At 41.3% G+C, this 19,536-nt stretch overlaps 3 protein-coding genes across 3 annotated transcripts in view; 2 read left to right on the top strand and 1 right to left on the bottom strand.

The window, feature by feature from the left end:
- LOC143767362 (uncharacterized) overlaps positions 1-19,536 on the bottom strand; it is a 461,494-nt gene that overhangs the window by 265,839 nt on the left and 176,119 nt on the right. The gene's annotated exons all lie outside the window — the stretch shown is intronic.
- Positions 1-19,536, top strand: part of LOC143767385 (uncharacterized) — a 266,024-nt gene that overhangs the window by 115,087 nt on the left and 131,401 nt on the right. The window lies entirely within an intron of this gene.
- LOC143767392 (uncharacterized) lies at positions 569-13,906 on the top strand. Its single transcript, XM_077255698.1, has 6 exons — positions 569-714; positions 844-1,023; positions 1,098-1,221; positions 1,305-1,402; positions 1,601-1,691; positions 12,479-13,906. The coding sequence occupies exons 1-6, from the start codon at positions 637-639 to the stop codon at positions 13,348-13,350; spliced, it is 1,443 nt and encodes a 480-aa protein (XP_077111813.1). The 5' UTR covers positions 569-636; the 3' UTR covers positions 13,351-13,906.

Below are 19,536 nucleotides of genomic sequence, written 5' to 3'. Positions count from 1 at the left end.
GTGAGACGGTACCCTTAAATTCGAAGGAGAAGCTAGGAAGGTTTTTCTTGATAGGAAGAAAAAACAAAAATTCCACAACAATTACCTGACAAAGACCAAAAATGGGTCCAGTACACTGAGAGAAAAACTGTATTTCTTGTATATAAAAAAATTGGTATGAATCCTGCCTAAGAATCACAGAATTTGCAGTGGAGCTTTCTCCTAGCTTAAGGCTCTGTTCACATCTTTGCAGAAAGGAACAAAACAAGGGAATTTTAAGCCCTGTTGTGTACAGAACATTAAAGTTCTATAAATAAAATCTCTGTTTTATCTACTGTAGACCTACCAATTTTCTGAGCGCTGAGCTCTATGTAACCCTGCCCACATCACTGATTGTCAGCTTTCTATGTACATACTGCATAGGCAGAAAGCTGCCAATCAGTGGTGGGATTATATAGAGCCCTATGAATATGGATGACTACACGGCAACAGGTTTACTAGTCCTCAAATGGTAATCTCCTACTGATAAAACTTATTTTATCAAAACGTTATGATTTTACATTGGCTGACCCTCTTCTCATTCAGGTCCCTACAATATCTGATCCTCTCAGTGGAGATCTTCCATATAAGACAGTTTTCCTGATTGACCCGTCAAGGATGGATAAAGACGGGGACAAGATGGCGGAGAGGATATTACACCTCACCCTAGAGATCCTCTTCCGGCTTACTGGAGAGGTGAGAGATTCTGATGACGTCACATTGCATCATTCTTATCTATGGGAATAACAGATGGACAGAACTGGAGAGGTGAGGACTCTGGAAATGTCTGTAGTGAGATTTATTAATGTGTCTCTCCATAACCAGGATTACACAGTAGTGAAGAAGACCTCTAGTGAGCGCTGTCAGGCCACTCTGTCTAAGGGATGGGGAAGACCCCTGAGCCCAATCACGGGGCCTCCACCTCACCCCCTGATACATGAGGACATCAATGACCAGAAGATCCTAGAACTCGCCTACAAGATGATTGAGCTGCTGACTGGAGAGGTGACACTGCTGGGACATTATACAGTAATGCTATGGAGGGATCGGGGGGATGACGGTATCATTGTATGTGTCAGGTTCCTATAAGGTGTCAGGATGTCGCCGTCTATTTCTCCATGGAGGAGTGGGAGTATTTAGAAGGACACAAAGATCTGTACAAGGACATCATGATGGAGGTTCCCCAGCCCCTCACATCACCAGGTAATAGACAGGACTAAATACACACAGCCTATAATTATCTGTATGTAAAGAGTGAATTCAGTCCCTGTATGTGTTTCCCCTAGATATATCAAGTAAGAGGACAACACCAGAGAGATGTCCCAGTCCTCTTCTTCCACAGGACTGTAAACAAGAAATTCCCAATGTTCCTCAGGATCATCAGGTAGATGGAGAGAAGGTGTCATGAGATCTCCCCTATGATGTGTAGACGGCTGTGAAAGTCTTTTGCTCAGTCTTGTTTTATCCACCAGTATTATATGTTTTATACTTGTGTAGTGAGAACGGTGGAGACGGCCGGATTAGAGCTGATCATAGATGTGACTTCTCCTTCTGTCTGTGACTTTTACAATATTTGTTTCAGGGTAAAGATCAGACCCATATTAATACTACAGAGACATATGTGAGGGGTGATGAGCAGTGTAAAGAGGAGATTCCCACAGATAACAGCATAGGTGAGTAGTAATTTTTCTTTCTGGTCCCAGAAATCAAATTCTGAAATTAATGAGAGGGTTGATCCAGACAAATGATAGTGTTAACAATTATTATATCAGTTATTTTTAATACAAAATGAAAGTCATGTTTTCACACTAATTTTTTTTTTTCTGCAGCCACTGGGGACTGGCATCTTTATTTGCTGGAGTGTAAGTGTCTGAGCACGACACTCGCCTTAAATATGGCAGCCCCTGGGCAATTGTGTCTTCGGTTGGGGTCCGACCATCTCTCCTGCATTTTAGTTGCCTCCAGCTGTGACCTGGGCACTTCCTCTGGGCTGTCCAGGTCACAGCTGTGAGGGAGAGCCAGGCACTATTTTTTGTGGTCTGGAATGGTGCTCTGAGCTACAATTTCCCCCCCATCACTACTCTCAGTGTGAGTGGTGACAGGAGGTGCAGACATCCAGGATGTGCTGTGTATCAGCGCGGTTATAGGCAGCATTCATCCTACCAGAATTATCCATAGATCCAATAATACAGTTAGGTCCATATATACTTGGACAGAGACAACATTTTTCTAATTTTGGTTAGAGACATTACCACAAAGAATTTTAAACAAAACAATTCAGATGCAGTTGAAGTTCAGACTTTCAGCTTTCATTTGAGGGTATCCACATTAAAATTGGATGAAAGGTTTAGGAGTTTCAGCTCCTTAACATGTGCCACCCTGTTTTTAAAGGGACCAAAAGTAATTGGACAGATTCAATAATTTTAAATAAAATCTTCATCTCTAGTACTTGGTTGAAAACCCTTTGTTGGCAATGACTGCCTGAAGTCTTGAACTCGTGGACATCACCTGACGCTGTGTTTTGATGCTCTGCCAGGCCTTCACTGCGGTGGTTTTCAGTTGCTGTTTGTTTGTGGGCCTTTCTGTCTGAAGTTTAGTCTTTAACAAGTGAAATGCATGCTCAATTGGGTTGAGATCAGGTGACTGACTTGGCCATTCAAGAATATTCCACTTCTTTGCTTTAATAAACTCCTGGGTTGCTTTGGCTTTATGTTTTGGGACATTGTCCATCTGTAGTATGAAACGACGACCAATCAGTTTGGCTGCATTTGGCTGGATCTGAGCACACAGTGTGGCTCTGAATACCTCAGAATTCATTCGGCTGCTTCTGTCCTGTGTCACATCATCAATAAACACTAGTGACCCAGTACCACTGGCAGCCATGCATACCCAAGCCATCACACTGCCTCCGCTGTGTTTTACATATGATGTGGTATGCTTTGGATCATGAGCTGTACCACGCCTTCACCATACTTTTCTCTTTCCATCATTCCGGTAGAGGTTGATCTTGGTTTCATCTGTCCAAAGAATGTTCTTCCAGAACTGTGCTGGCTTTTTTAGATGTTTTTTAGCAAAGTGCAGTCTAGCCTTTTTATTCTTGATGCTTATGAGTGGCTTGCACCGTGCAGTGAACCCTCTGTATTTACTTTCATGCAGTCTTCTCTTTATGGTAGATTTGGATATTGATACGCCTACCTCCTGGAGGGTGTTGTTCACTTGGTTGGCTGTTGTGAAGGGGTTTCTCTTCACCATGGAGATAATTCTGCCATCATCCACCACTGTTGTCTTCCGTGGGCGCCCCAGTCTTTTTGCATTGATGAGTTCACCAGTGCTTTCTTTCTTTCTCAGGATGTACCAAACTGTAGATTTTGCCACTCCTAATATTGTAGCAATTTCTCGGATGGTTTTTTTCTGTTTTCGCAGTTTAAGGATGGCTTGTTTCACCTGCACGGAGAGCTCCTTTGACCGCATGTTTACTTCACAGCAAAACCTTCCAAATGCAAGCACCACACCTCAAGTCAACTCCATGCCTTTTATCTGCTTAATTGAGAATGACATAACAAAGGGATTGCCCACACCTGTCCATGAAATAGCCTTGGAGTCAATTGTCCAATTACTTTTGGTCCCTTTAAAAACAGGGGGGCACATGTTAAGGAGCTGAAACTCCTAAACCCTTCATCCAATTTTAATGTGGATACCCTCAAATGAAAGCTGAAAGTCTAAACTTCAACTGCATCTGAATTGTTTTGTTTAAAATTCATTGTGGTAATGTCTATAACCAAAATTAGAAAAATGTTGTCTCTGTCCAAATATATATCATGTCAGCTGTTTTGGCCGATATAACATACGGCCACTGTCTTTCAGGGTGTATCTGCAGCATTCTGTAATGAAAAGTTTTGGCATTTCATCCATTTACCAAAACATATTCTAGATACAGATATATAATCAATATGGGCTTAAAGTGCAGACTCTCTGCTTTAATTTGAGGGTATTCACATCTTAATTGGAGTAAGGGTTTTGGAATTAACAGCTGTTTAACATACAGCTGCCACTTTTTCAAGGAACAAAAAGTAATTGGACAATTATCTTAAAAGCTCTTTAGTGGGCTGCATTCCCTTTTTAATCCATCATCAATTAAGCAGGTAAAAGGTCTGGAGCTGAATAAAGCTGTGGCATTTGCATTTGTAAGCTATTGCTGTTAACCCACAACATGCGGTCAAGAGAACTCTCAATGGAAGAGAAATAGACCATCATTAGGTTGAAAAAAAGAAGACCTCAATCATCAGAGAGATAGCAGAAATCTTAGACGTGGCCAAATCAACAGTTTTGTAAATCCTGCAAAAATGTACACCATGAACTCCACATTCTCTGTAAAACATGGTGGAGGCTGTGTGATGTCATGGGCATGCATGACTTCCAATGGCACTGGGTCATTAGTGTTTATTGATGATGTGACTAAAGTCAGATGCAGCCGGATGATTTCTGATTTGTATAGGGCAATAATTGTATAAGGATATTTTTGTTCATTCATTTAATGAAACCTGAAAGTCTACACTTCACTTGCATTTCAGCTGTTTCATTTTAAATCCAACATTGTGGCATGCGGAGCCCAAATCTCGGAGATTCTGTCACTGTCCAAACATTTCTTGACCTCACTGTGTATGCTGTGTCTGCAGGGGTAGCATTACTTTGGGGAGCTTAAAAACAACTTTTATTCATAGTAGACAATTTTGACTTTGTGGTTGGCACAGTCCAGGACATTGCTTTGTTGAAGTAATATTACTGTCTGACCAATACAGTTTTAGTACCACTTTTCTTGCCTGATGGGGAGTGGACTATTACTGTTTACTTAGGAGGCATTAGGGACAACTACAGAATGGGCAGTTTGTGTGCAGAGCAGGAGCTGAAAGTAGGCTTCGTGGTGGTCAGGGCCAGAAAGAGGGGAAAAAAGGGGAAACCAGTTGATCTGAAAAAACTGATATCTGACTATTTAGTGAATGAGATCATACAGAGAGCAAATATGGGGAGTATAAGCCTGCTGATTCATAGATATCTATAAAAACAACTGCGGGCGCTGCTCTCCGTAAATTTCACACTGATTCTTCTACTGCTGCAGATAAACGGACTCAACTACCAAAAAGGTCCGATATATAGTGACAAAACACCAGTAAACATATAGATATGAATATATCTGCGCTGTAGGGTCCAGTGGAGTACTAAAAATAAAAAAGTATAATGCATATATTGTCTGTATTAAATATATCAACAATTATCCAATATAAGGTTGATACATGTATAACACTAAGTATGTTTCATGAATAGTAATATTTACCGGATGTATTGCGTTCAAAAAAATCCTCCTGGATTACATAAACGATTAGCCGTATGGATCACTGATAAGATCTCCTAAATATGTGCACAGCGGTGATGTTATAAACTTCTTTTCCTTCAGAAAAATGTGCAGGGAAGAGGGTGAAAAAAAGAAACTGTCCCGGCCGGTGACAGTCACCCCTTACCTTGCCGCTAGTGTTCCTGAATCTTCAGCGCGAGCCTGCGCTCCCACACGCTAGTTACCGGCGAGGTGCAGTGAAACTGCAGGACCTCGCGTGACGTCACACACACGTGATATTACACGTGTACGGTTAGCAAGTTACACACAGTACCGAAAAGGCTGTATCCTAGTTTCTTTTTTTCACCCTCTTCCCTGCACATTTTTCTGAAGGAAAAGAAGTTTATAACATCACCGCTGTGCACATATTTAGGAGATCTTATCAGTGATCCATACGGCTAATCGTTTATGTAATCCAGGAGGATTTTTTTGAACGCAATACATCCGGTAAATATTACTATTCATGAAACATACTTAGTGTTATACATGTATCAACCTTATATTGGATAATTGTTGATATATTTAATACAGACAATATATGCATTATACTTTTTGATTCATAGATATGCTGTTTCTGATAGATACATTGCTCAAAAAAATAAAGGGAACATTAAAATCCCACATCCTAGATATCACTGAATGAAATATTTCACTTGTAAATCTTTATTCATTATATAGTGGAATGCGTTGAGAACAGTAAAACCTAAAAATGATCAATGAAAATCACAACTAATATCCCATGGAGGTCTGGAGTTGGATTGATGCTCAAAATCAAAGTGGAAAATCAAACTGCAGGCTGATCCAACTTCAGTGGAAATGCCTCAAGACAAGGAAATGATGTAGTATGTGTGACCTCCAAGTGCCTGTTTGACCTCCCTACAACACCTGGGCATGCTCCTGATGAGGCGGCGGATGGTCTCCTGAGGGATCTCCTCCCAGACCTGGACTAAAGCATCTGCAAACTCCTGGACAGTCTTAAGGTACCGTCACATTAAGCGACGCTGCAGCGATATCGACAACGATGCCGATCGCTGCAGCGTCGCTGTGTGGTCGCTGGAGAGCTGTCACACAGACAGCTCTCCAGCGACCAACGATGCCGAAGTCCCCGGGTAACCAGGGTAAACATCGGGTTACTAAGCGCAGGGCCGCGCTTAGTAACCCGATGTTTACCCTGGTTACCAGTGTAAATGTAAAAAAAACCCAAACACTACATACTTACATTGCCGTGTCTGTCGCGTCCCTCGCCTTCAGCTTCCCTGCACTGTGTAAGCGCCGGCCCTAAGCACAGCGGTGACGTCACCGCTGTGCTTTGCTTTACGGCCGGCACTGACACATTCAGTGCAGGAAGCTCTGAGCAGCAGCGCGGACGCTGGGGGACGTGACAGACATCAGAGGGTGAGTATGTAGTGTTTTTTTTTTTACTTTTACAATGGTAACCAGGGTAAATATCGGGTTACTAAGCGCGGCCCTGCGCTTAGTAACCCGATATTTACCCTGGTTACCATTGTAAAACATTGCTGGCATCGTTGCTTTTGCTGTCAAACACGACGATACACGCCGATCTGACGACCAAATAAAGTTCTGGACTTTCAGCAACGACCAGCGATATCACAGCAGGATCCAGATCGCTGCTGCGTGTCAAACACAACGATATCGCTATCCAGGACGCTGCAACGTCACGGATCGCTGTCGTTATCGTTGCAAAGTCGTTTAGTGTGAAGGTACCTTTAGGTGCAACGTGACATTGGTGAATGGAGCGAGACATGATGTCCCAGATGTGTTCAATCGGATTCAGGTCTGGGGAACAGGCGGGCCAGTCCATAGCTTCAATGCCTTCATCTTGCAGGAACTGTTGACACACTCCAGCCACATGAGGTCTGGCATTGTCCTGCATTAGGAGGAACCCAGGGCCAACCGCAGCAGCATATGTTCTCACAAGGGGTCTGATGATCTCATCTTGGTACCTAATGGCAGTTAGGGTACCTCTGGCGAGCACATGGAGGGCTGTGCGGCCCTCCAAAGAAATGCCACTCCACACCATTACTGACCAACTGCCAAACCGGTCATGCTGAAGGATGTTGCATGCAGCAGATCATTCTCCACCGCTTCTTCAGACTCTGTCACGTCTGTCACATGTGCTTAGTGAGAACGTGCTTTCATCTGTGAAGAGCTCAGGGCACCAGTTGCGAATTTGCCAATCCTGGTGTTCTGTGGCAAATATACTGATGCTGTGTACTAATACTATAGGACTGAATATACAGGTCATATTGCATTGATTCCATCTTCCTCTCCTAATCATGCTTCCTCAAACAGGCCATTTTTTTATAGTCCTATTATTTCTTCCATAGTTTTTTCTTTATTTATGTGTAATGTTTGCTGTGCCACCTGTTGGTTTCCCACTTTTTTTTTTTAACCCCTTTCTGACATTGGACGTACTATCCCGTCGAGGTGGGGTGGGCCCGTATGACCACCGACGGGATAGTACGTCCAGCGCAATCGGCGGCGCTCACGGGGGGAGCGCGGCCGATCGCGGCCGGGTGTCAGCTGACTATCGCAGCTGACATCCGGCACTATGTGTCAGGAGCGGTCACGGACCGCCCCCGACACATTAACCCCCGGCACACTGCGATCAAACATGATCGCGGTGTGCCGGCGGTACAGGAAGCATCTCGCAGGGAGGGGGCTCCCTGCGGGCTTCCCTGAGACCCCCGGAGCAACACGATGTAATCGCGTTGCTGCGATGGTCTCCTACCTCCTTCCTCGCTGCAGGTCCCGGATCCAAGATGGCCGCGGCATCCGGGTCCTGCAGGGAGGGAGGTGGCTTACCAAGTGCCTGCTCAGAGCAAGCGCTGGTAAGCCTGCAGTGCTCTAAGTCAGATCGGTGATCTGACAGAGTGCTATGCAAACTGTCAGATCACCGATCTGTGATGTCCCCCCCTGGGACAAAGTAAAAAAGTAAAAAAAAAATGTCCACATGTGTAAAAAACAATAAAAAAAAAATTTCCTAAATAAAGAAAAAAAATATATATATTATTCCCATAAATACATTTCTTTATCTAAATAAAAAAAAACAATAAAAGTACACATATTTAGTATCGCCGCGTCCGTAACGACCCGACCTATAAAACTATATCACTAGTTAACCCCTTCAGTGAACACCATAGGGGGAAAAAAAAAACCGAGGCAAAAAACAACGCTTTATTATCATACCGCCGAACAAAAAGTGGAATAACACGCGATCAAAAAGACGGATATAAATAACCATGGTACCGCTGAAAACGTCATCTTGTCCCGCAAAAAACGAGCGCCATACAGCGTCATCAAAGAAAAAACAAGTTATAGTCCTCAGAATAAAGAAATGCCAAAATAATTATTTATTTTATAAAATAGTTTTTATCGTATAAAAGCGCCAAAACATAAAAAAATTATATAAATGAGGTATCGCTGTAATCGTACTGACCCGAAGAATAAAACTGCTTTATCAATTTTACCAAACGTGGAATGGTATAAACGCCTCCCCCAAAAGAAATTCATGAATAGCTGTTTTTTTGTCATTCTGCCTCACAAAAATCGAAATAAAAAGCGATCAAAAACTCACGTGTCCGAAAATGTTACCAATAAAAACGTCAACTCGTCCCGCAAAAAACAAGACCTCACATGACTCTGTGGACCAAAATATGGAAAAATTATAGGTCTCAAAATGTGGAGACGCAAAAACATTTTTGCTATAAAAAGCGTCTTTTAGTGTGTGACGGCTGCCAATCATAAAAATCTGCTATAAAAAATGCTATAAAAGTAAATCAAACCCCCCCTTCATCGCCCCCTTAGTTAGGGAAAAATAATAAAATTAAAAAAATGTATTTATTTCCATTTTCCCATTAGGGTTAGGGTTAGGGCTAGGGTTAGGGCTAGGGTTAGGGTTGGGGCTAGGGTTGGAGCTAAAGTTATGGTTAGGGTTGGGGCTAAAGATAGGGTTAGGGTTGGGGCTAAAGTTAGGGTTAGGGTTTGGATTACATTTACAGTTGGGATTAGGGTTGGGATTAGAGTTAGGGGTGTGTCAGGGTTAGGGGTGTGGTTAGGGTTACCATTGGGATTAGAGCTAGGGGTGTGTTTGGATTAGGGTTTCAGTTAGAATTGGGGAGTTTCCACTGTTTAGGCACATCAGGGGCGCTCCAAACGCGACATGGCGTCCGATCTCAATTCCAGCCAATTCTGCATTGAAAAAGTAAAACAGTGCTCCTTCCCTTCCGAGCTTTCCTGTGCGCCCAAACAGGGGTTTACCCCAACATATGGGGCATCAGCGTACTCGGGACAAATTGGACAACAACTTTTGGGGTCCAAGTTCTCTTGTTACCCTTGGGAAAATATAAATTTGGGGGGGCTAAAAATCATTTTTGTGGGAAAAAAAAGGATTTTTTATTTTCACGGCTCTGCGTTGTAAACTGTAGTGAAACACTTGGGGGTTCAAAGTTCTCACAACACATCTAGATAAGTTCCTTGGGAGGTCTAGTTTCCAATATGGGGTCCCTTGTGGGGGGGTTTCTACTGTTTGGGTACATCAGGGGCTCTGCAAATGCAACGTGACGCCTGCAAACCAATCCATCTAAGTCTGCATTCCAAATGGCGCTCCTTCCCTGCCGAGCTCTGCCATGCGCCCAAACAGTGGATCCCCCCACTTATGGGGTATCAGCGTACTCAGGACAAATTGGACAACAACTTTTGGGGTCCAATTTATCCTGTTACCCTTGTGAAAATACAAAACTGGGGGCTAAAAAATAATTTTTGCGAGAAAAAAAAAAGAATTTTTATTTTCACGGCTCTGCGTTATAAACTGTAGTGAAACACGTGGGGGATCAAAGCTCTCAAAATACATCTAGATAAGTTCCTTAGGGGGTCTACTTTCCAAAATGGTGTCACTTGTGGGGGGGTTTAATGTTTAGGCACATCAGGGGCTCTCCAAACGCGACATGGCGTCCCATCTTAATTCCAGTCAATTTTGCATTGAAAAGTCAAATGGCGCTCCTTCCCTTCCGAGCTCTGCCATGCGCCCAAACAGTCGTTTACCCCCACATATGGGGTATCGGCGTACTCAGGACAAATTGCACAACAACTTTTGTGGTCTAATTTCTTCTCTTACCCTTGGGAAAATAAAAAATTGAGGGCAAAAAGATAATTTTTGTGAAAAAATATGATTTTTTATTTTTACGGCTCTGCATTATAAACTTCTGTGAAGCACTTGTTGGGTCAAAGTGCTCACCACACATCTAGATAAGTTCCTTAAGGGGTCTACTTTCCAAAATGGTGTCACTTGTGGGGGGTTTCAATGTTTAGGCACATCAGGGGCTCTCCAAACGCAACATGGCGTCCCATCTCAATTCCAGTCAATTTTGCATTGAAAAGTCAAATGGCGCTCCTTCCCTTCCGAGCTCTGCGGTGCGCCCAAACAGTCGTTTACCCCCACATATGGGTATCAGCGTACTCAGCACAAATTGTACAACAACTTTTGTGGTCCATTTTCTCCTGTTACCCTTGGTAAAATAAAACAAATTGGAGCTGAAATAAATTTTGTGTAAAAAAAAAAAAAGTTAAATGTTAATTTTTATTTAAACATTCCAAAAATTCCTGTGAAACACCTGAAGGGTTAATAAACTTCTTGAATGTGGTTTTGAGCACCTTGAGGGGTGCAGTTTTTAGAATGGTGTCACACTTGGTTATTTTCTATCATATAGACCCCTCAAAATGACTTCAAATGAGATGTGGTCCCTAAAAAAAAATGGTGTTGTAAAAATGAGAAATTGCTGGTCAAGTTTTAACCCTTATAACTCCCTAACAAAAAAAAATTTTGGTTCCTAAATTGTGCTGATGTAAAGTAGACATGTGGGAAATGTTACCTATTAAGTATTGTGTGACATATCTCTGTGATTTAAGGGCATAAAAATTCAAAGTTGGAAAATTGCGAAATTTTTTTAAATTTTCGCCAAATTTCCGTTTTTTTCACAAATAAACGCAAGTTATATCGAAGACATTTTACCACTATCATGAAGTACAATATGTCACGAGAAAACAATGTCAGAATCGCCAGTATCCGTTGAAGCGTTCCAGAGTTATAACCTCATAAAAAGACAGTGGTCAGAATTGTAAAAATTGGCCCGGTCATTAACGTGCAAACCACCCTTGGGGGTGAAGGGGTTAAAGATTTTAATTTTATGAATTTGTTTCATGTTTTTTCTAACAAAGCGTTACATTTTATTATACAGTGGTTCGTTATGTACTTTGTTGTAGGATTATATCTGATATTGTGCTGGACACTTTTACTAAGAGTTCCATGTATATATTTCGGCATAGTTTATCTTCTGCATAAATTCCTTTAGGTTACTTATACGCTATGGTCCTGTGGCAGGTTTTTCTTTTTTCTATTGAGCCAATACAGATAGACCACAGCCATCAACGTTGGGAGATATTGTCTGTGTGTGAAGGAGAATAGATTAATCTCTTAATCTCTCTCATGACCCTTTAGCTGCATGCCTAGTTTGCAGTCTATAGCTACCTTGATAGGAGCACTGCAAATCTCCTACTACCTGTGGCATTTCCACTTACAACTGCCTACACCCATTGGCCTCTGGCTTGTAGGTCCCTATGGCATCATCTGTGCGTCTCGTCGCAATATAATGTTGTCATAGGTAGCAGGAAGTTTGAGGTGCTCTACTCCGTTTGCCACGGACTACCAAACTGGCTGCTGGATGAAGCCTCAAGAAACATTTTGTTGAACTCTATTACATTGGCTCCAACACTATTGCTTATTTACACATGACTATACTGCGGTTTTCTTCTTCTACGCTAAAGTGCATGTAGTTGTCATCACAGACGTAGAAAACCAGAGAAAAGTTTTGCAACTGCCTGTCAATAACTAGTTTCATTTTTCTACATATAAGCATTTTGTATAGAAATGTTATAAAATAGATATATATATATATATATATATATATATATATATATATATATATATATATATATATATATATATATAGTTTTATTATTAAAAAATAATTAAATCAATTTTGTTCTTCTCAGAGGACTTTACCGGGAGGTCAGAGGGACATGTTAATTCTTCAGATTTCAAGGCAGATAGTCATGGTATTACACCAGATGCATATGAAGAGCATGCTACTGTCCCTGATACACCACCAGCTCTGGACAACAAGAATCTATCATCTGATATTTTTAAACAGGTTGTACCTTCTGATTCATCACAGACTGTTAAGCAAAGTAAAACTAACAGAAGGAATGTTAAACATCAAAGAGCTCGCACAGAGGAAAAGCCATATCCATGTTCAGAATGTGGAAAAAGGTTTAACCAGAAATCTGATCTTGTTAGACATCACAGAATTCATGGTGGACTGAAGCCATTTTCATGTTCAGAATGTGGGAGATGTTATATCAATAAATCACATCTTTTAAGACATCAAAGAAGTCACTCGGGGGAGAAGCCATTTTCATGTTCTCAGTGTGGGAAATGTTTTAACCAGAAGTCATATCTTGCAAGACATCAGAGAAGTCACACAGGAGAGAAGCCATTTTCATGTTCAGAATGTGGGAAATGTTTTATTCAGAAAAGCAGTCTTATTGCACATCATAGAATTCATACAGGGGAGAAGCCATTTTCATGTTCAGAATGTGGGAAATGTTTTAGCATTAAATCTTCTCTTGTGAAACATCTGAGAATTCACACAGGGGAGAAGCCATATTTTTGTTCAGCATGTGGGAAAAACTTTACTCGTAAATCAAATCTTACTTACCACGAAAAAAACTCACATGTGAAGAAAAGACAAATTCAGATCTACAATATTGGACATTCTTTACCAACAAACTCACTCATCAAGAACTCACCCGAGATGCAGCCAATAATATTTACAATAGCAACTCAAAATTGTTGTAACCCATAATTTGCTTACTTTTGAGATCTACACTTGCATTTCGGTCTTTCTTAAAGATTTAGATCTTAAGATGTGGCCTCAAGTGCTATAGGCTGGCAGGTGTTTTGTATATAATGAGGAGTGTCGCACCATGGATCCCAGACTTTGTTAGGGCACTTTTACTTTGTCTCCATGGAAAGATCGTTTTAAAAAATCATATTGACCATATTACACCATTTTTGGGAATTTCCTATCCAAATTATTTAAGTACTTTTGCATTCTGGGAAGTGTCTTATACTGCAAAATATTGGTTTGTTGTTGTTCCTGCTCCTTATCAAGAAGATCCAACCAGCATACTTAAGGGGAAGCTGCTGCTTGAGATTGGACTATTTATGAGGAACGTCTTTTGATGCAATAAGAAAAGATACAAGTACCATGACAAGACCACATTAGGTAAAATAAGTGTGCATTAGCTAACCTTTATGCCTTTATCATACAGTTGTGCTCAAAAGTTTACATACCCCAGCAGAATTTTTGCTTTCTTTGCCTATTTCCAGAGAATATGAATGATAACACCAAACCTTTTTCTCCACTCATGGTTAGTGGCTAGGTGAAGCCATTTTGTTGTCAAACTACTGTGTTTTCTCTTTATAAATCATAATGACAACCCAAAACATCCAAATGACCCTGATCAAAAGTTCACATACCCTGGCGATTTTGGCCTGATAACATGCACATAATTTGACACAAATGGGTTTGAATGGCTGCTAAAGGTGACATCCTCACCTATGACCTGTTTGCTTGTAATCAGTGTATGTGCATAAAAGCTGAGTGAGTTTCTGGGATCCAGACAGACTCTTGCATCTTTCATCCAGCCACTGATGTTTCTGGATTGTGAGTCATGGGGAAAGCAAAAGAATTCTCAACGGATCTACTTGAAAAGTTAGTTGAAATGTATAAAACAGGAAAGGAATATAAAAAGATATCCAAGGAATTGATAATGCTAGTCAGGAGCGTTCAAATGGTGATTAATAAATAGAAAATCAGGGGCTCTGTAAAAACAAAACTACGGTCAGGTAGACCAACAAAAATGTCATCCACAACTGCAAGGAAACTTGTTCAGGATGCAAAGAAAAACCCACATATAACATCAGCTGAAATACTGGACTCTCTTAAAACTAGCAGTGTGGCTGTTTCAAGATGCACAATAAGGAGGCACTTGAAGAAAAATGGACTGCATGGTCGGGTCGCCAGAAGAAAGCCATCACTGCGCAAATGCCACAAAGTATCTCGCCTACAACACGCAAAACAGCACAGAGACAAGCATCAAAACTTCTGGAACAAGGTCATTTGGCATGATGAGACCACAATTGAACTTTTTGGCCACAACCATAACCGTTACATTTGGAGAGAGGTCAACAAGGCCTATGCTGAAGGGAACACCATTCTTACTGTAAAACACGGAGGTGGATCACTGAAGTTTTGAGGATGTGTGAGCTACAAAGGCACAGGAAACTTGATCAAAGTTGAAGGAAAGATGAATGCAGCACGTTATCAGCAAATACTGGAGGCAAATTTGCAATCATCAGCCCGGAAGCTGCTCATGGGACATACTTGGACGTTCCAACATCACAATGATCCAAAACATAAGGCCAAGTCGACCTGTCATTGGCTACAGCAGAAAAAAGTGAAGGTTCTGGAGTGGCCATCTGAGTTTCCTGACCTCAATATCATTGAACCACTCTGAGGAGATCTCAAGCGCACAGTTCATGCTAGACAGCCCAGGAATTTACAGGAACTGGAGGCTTTTTGCCAAGAAGATCGGGCAGCTTTACCATCTGAGAAAATAAAGAACCTCATCCACAACTGCCACAAAAGACTTCAAGCTGTCATTGATGTTAGAGGGGGCAATACATGGTATTAAGAAATGGGGTATGTGAACTTTTGATCAGGATCATTTGGATTTTGGATCATTTGGATTTCATTTTGGGTGGTCATTATGATTTAAAAACAGAAAACACAGTAGTTTGTCAATAAATGGCTTCACCCAACCACTAACCATGAATGGAGATAAAGTTTTGGTGTTATCCTTCATATTCTCTGGAAAAAGGCCCATAAAGCAAAATTCTGCTGGGGTATGTAAATTTTTGAGCACAACTGTTAGATCTCTATTTATGAGTGCCCAATAGAGAGTATTAAAACCTTTCAGGTCCCTTAACTGTTGGAAACCGCCATTATAGATATATATATATACAATGAGAGCAGCATTATAATAAAGCCTCTAATGTAACATTTCTGTGTTTTAAGTTTAATTTTGCAGATTTTAAAATGTAAATGTGCCAGGACTAGTCCTTCGAGGTGTTGTTTCTTCCAGACTAGTCCAGCCTCAGATTATCTAATAGCGATCCCTGGTAAGAGATAGACATCCTCCATTCAATGTAATTCAAGGAGGACCAACATAAATTTTGCATTATAGAGGATATAGGTTTTAAAATGCAGCCATCAATCCTGGGCTCTGATGATGAGTCATCAATTAATTACAGTATAGATTGTAATTACGCCCACAATGTTTTGCCATCTTAACAATCTTCCTTCCCTATTGCCTCTCCCACACACTTTTACATTCATATCACTCTGGCACCCAGAGACTGGCACATGGAACATTGTGCCACCCTACTGGACCATGCGTCTGATATGCTGCTTTCAAAGATTGATATCGGCATTTAAGAATTTAACATCAGTGATCAGAGCTAAAAGTGAAAGTTACAGGTACAGCCAAATACTGGCTATGTAACATAGCTAGAATCTGTAGGATATGGTGCAGGCTCGCCTCCTAAGCTTGTCACCTGCCATACCAGGATACCCAGTGTAATTTTTTCACTGCAAGTTAACAGTTTCTTCGCCAGCTCACAGGCACACCTATGGCACAATGCATATGAAAAATAATGCATATGAAAAATATGATAAAGAAAAGGAATAGGGCGAGTCAGCTCACAAATTTATGGCTCACTAGAAATCTTAGTTAGGTTTGTTTGTACAGACACGGCTTCAACAAATACATCTAAAAGGTGACAAGTCCCGCGATGCTTTATATATTTTTACATTGCTGAACTTTCCACCTTTTTGAAGTAAGGCAAAATATGAATAGAGTGCATGAACTCAATCTAACACTAAAATATAGGGGAAGGAGAGGATTCTGAAAGCCATCATGGCTGTCATGTCGGTAGCCCTGTAAAGCCCAGTTCACAAAAATAATGGAGTAAGCAAGATTAAAAAGTCTTCTGTAACAGAAAAGAAGATAAAGTAGTTTACTCAACATTGATTTTTTAAATACTTTATTAATCCATGCTGTATCAAGGTTACAGATAAAGAGTAGTGATGAGCGAGTATACTTGTTGCATGGGTTTGCAAGAGCACGCTCGGGTGGTCTCTGAGTATTTGTGACTGCTCGGAGATTTAGTTTTTGCTGACTCAGCTGCATGATTTACAGCTACTAGCCAGCCTGAGTACGTGTGGGGGTTGCCTGGTTGCTAGGGAATCCCCACATGTAATCAATCTGTCCAGTAGCCACAAATCATGCAGCTGCGGCAAGGAAAACTAAATCTCCGAGCAGTCACAAATACTCGGAGATCACCCGAGCGTTCTCGGGAAAACTCAAGCACCGAGTATACTCACTCATCACTAATAAAGAGAATACAGCTATTTCACTCTATTGGGCTTCTGCCAGGCCTCAATGGTAAGTTTTGGAACTTGTCTTCTGCTCAAGGCTATATGTTAGATTACATGTAACTTTTTCATCTCTACTATTTTTCTTTTTGAGTATCAATGAGAAGCCTAGAAGGAGCACCATAGGCATGAAACGGCCGTAGTCTGTTTAGCTCTGTATCCTTGTTCCAGTATGAATAAAGCATTTAAGAGCTCAATGGTAGGGCCGCTACTTTATCTTGTCTTTGGATGTACAAGTTCTATTATTCCTCAGTACGATCAAGTATATACAGCTTATCCATTTTCCATGTATACTATGGAGCCAGAAACTTCACAGTCAAAAGAACTGATTTTGCTCAAAACCAATTTTTTTATTTTTGTTTGGGTACAGTTTATAACTTATAGCTCTGGCAACTGAAAAATAAGGTTGTGTCTCCCAGATTATGCCTACACAATGTTTTTTGCATTTCTAAAATAATTTTTCATATGCAAACATAGTAACAGTATAAATTTGATATCTTGTTGATCGTGTTGACACACGGAATAACACTAGTATGTCACATCACACAGTGTATTGATCCTTTTGCATCAAATACTGCATCAATGTGGCGTGGCAAGGAGGCGATCAGCCTGTGACACTGCTGAGGTGTTATGGAAGCCCAGGTTGCTCTGATTGGAGCCTTCAGCTCGTCTGCATTGTGGGGTCTGGTGTCTCTCATCTTCCTCTTGACAATACTCCATAGATTGTCTATGGGGTTAAGGTCGGGCAAATTTGCTGGCCAATCAAGCACAGTGATACTGTTGTTTTTAAACCAGGTATTGGTACTTTTGGCAGTGTGGACAGGTGCCAAGTCCTGCTGGAGAATGAAATTTCTATCTCCAAAAAGCTTGTTGGCAGAAGGAAGGATGAAGTACTCTAAAATTTCCTGGTAGACAACTGCGCTGATTTTGGTCTTGATAAAATACAGTAGAACTACACCAGCAGATGACATGGCTCCCCAAACCATCACTGATTGGATTGTGGCCTCTCCACTCTTCCTCCAGACTCTGTGACCTTAATTTTCCAAGTGAAATGCAAAATTTACTTTAATCTGAAAACACCTTGAACCACTGAGCAACAGTCCAGTTCTTTTTTTCCTTGGCCCAGGTAAGACGCTTCTGGCGTTGTCTATTGGTCATAAGTGGCTTGACACAAGGAATGCAACACTTGTAGCCCATGTCCTGGATATGTCTGTGTGTGCTGACTCCAGCAGCAGTCCGCTCCTAGTGAAACTCCCCAAAATTTTTGAATGGCCTTTTATTAACAATCCTTTCAAGGCTGCGGTTATCCCGGTTGCTTGTGCACCTTTTTGTACCACACTTTTTACTTCCACTCAACTTTTCATTAATATGCTTGGATAGAGCACTCTATGAACAGCCAGTTTCGTTAGCAATGACCTTTTGTGGCTTACCCTCCTTGTGGAGTGTGTCAATGACTGCCTTCTGGACAACTCAGGAGTGTTCCCCATGATTGTGGAGCATACTGAAACAGACTAAGGAACCTTTTTAAACGCTTTGGAAGCCTTGACGAAGCCAAGGCGGTGAAACGTGCGTCGAGGCTCTCCACACCCCGCTGCAGGCCCGCACTCTTCTGCTGCCATGACCTCTCAAGGTAATTCTGATTAGCCAGACTCGGCATTATGCCCAGTATTTGCTTATATATGATCGTTCCTCAGCATATTTACTGAGGATTTAGGCATTCAGTGCCATAGTGCACTTGCTGATTTATGCAAGACTGCTTAGCAGTGATTCACTGCCATTTCACCTATTTATGGCACTGGCAGTTGTTGTGTTGTGGCCTCTACAGCGTGGAGTCATATGTGTTATCTTTTAGCGCCTGTTTTTCCATCTGAGGCGCCTATTATTTAGCTGTTATCCTGCCATTCTCTGCTGTTGTCTTTTATATTTATTTTTTCTGTGATGTATTTCTCTAATAAAATGTTGAATTTGTAGTTCCCTTCTGTTCAGTTTGGATTTATGTGCATTGTCACTTTGATAGACTATGATCTTAGACTTTACAGTATAATCCAACACTTGATAACACTCGTGGGTATGTTTGGTTTTGATGGTTTCAGCCTTTGAGGGGGGACATCCTTTGGTGGCGCTTAGGACTTTTTTGTAGGTTTTTTCGGTTTGTTTATATATTCAAAGACTGGAGACCACCTACAAGAATGAAATACACCCACTTTTAACATGTCACAATTTACAGAAAAGATGCAGAGATTAGAGGACTTTGTGACCCTAGTTGTAAGTCAATACTGTGAAATGAGAGCATTATATCAGTTAATAATTGAATTTTGCTACCCGTCTTGAAATCTGTGTAAAGGGAACCTATCACCTGTTTTGGCCACTATAAGATGCGGCCACCGCCTTTCAGGTAAGTGAAGAAAAATACGTTTTATTATACTCACCCTGGGGGAGCGATCCGGTGTGGCCCGGTCCGATGCGGCCCGGTCCGATGCCTCCCATCTT

The sequence above is a fragment of the Ranitomeya variabilis genome, chromosome 4 (genome assembly GCF_051348905.1).
Source record: "Ranitomeya variabilis isolate aRanVar5 chromosome 4, aRanVar5.hap1, whole genome shotgun sequence".
Classification (NCBI taxonomy): Eukaryota; Metazoa; Chordata; class Amphibia; order Anura; family Dendrobatidae; genus Ranitomeya; species Ranitomeya variabilis.
The sequence above is the reverse complement of the archived record's forward strand: the minus strand, read 5'-3'. Positions and strand labels throughout refer to the sequence as shown.

Excerpts from the sequence above, each read along its gene's own strand:
- LOC143767392 (XM_077255698.1), top strand. The coding sequence starts at position 637 with ATGGATAAAGACGGGGACAAGATGGCGGAGAGGATATTACACCTCACC. Across the intron at positions 715-843 it reads TCTTCCGGCTTACTGGAGAG|GATTACACAGTAGTGAAGAA; the intron begins GTGAGAGATTCT and ends CTCCATAACCAG. Across the intron at positions 1,403-1,600 it reads ATGTTCCTCAGGATCATCAG|GGTAAAGATCAGACCCATAT; the intron begins GTAGATGGAGAG and ends TATTTGTTTCAG.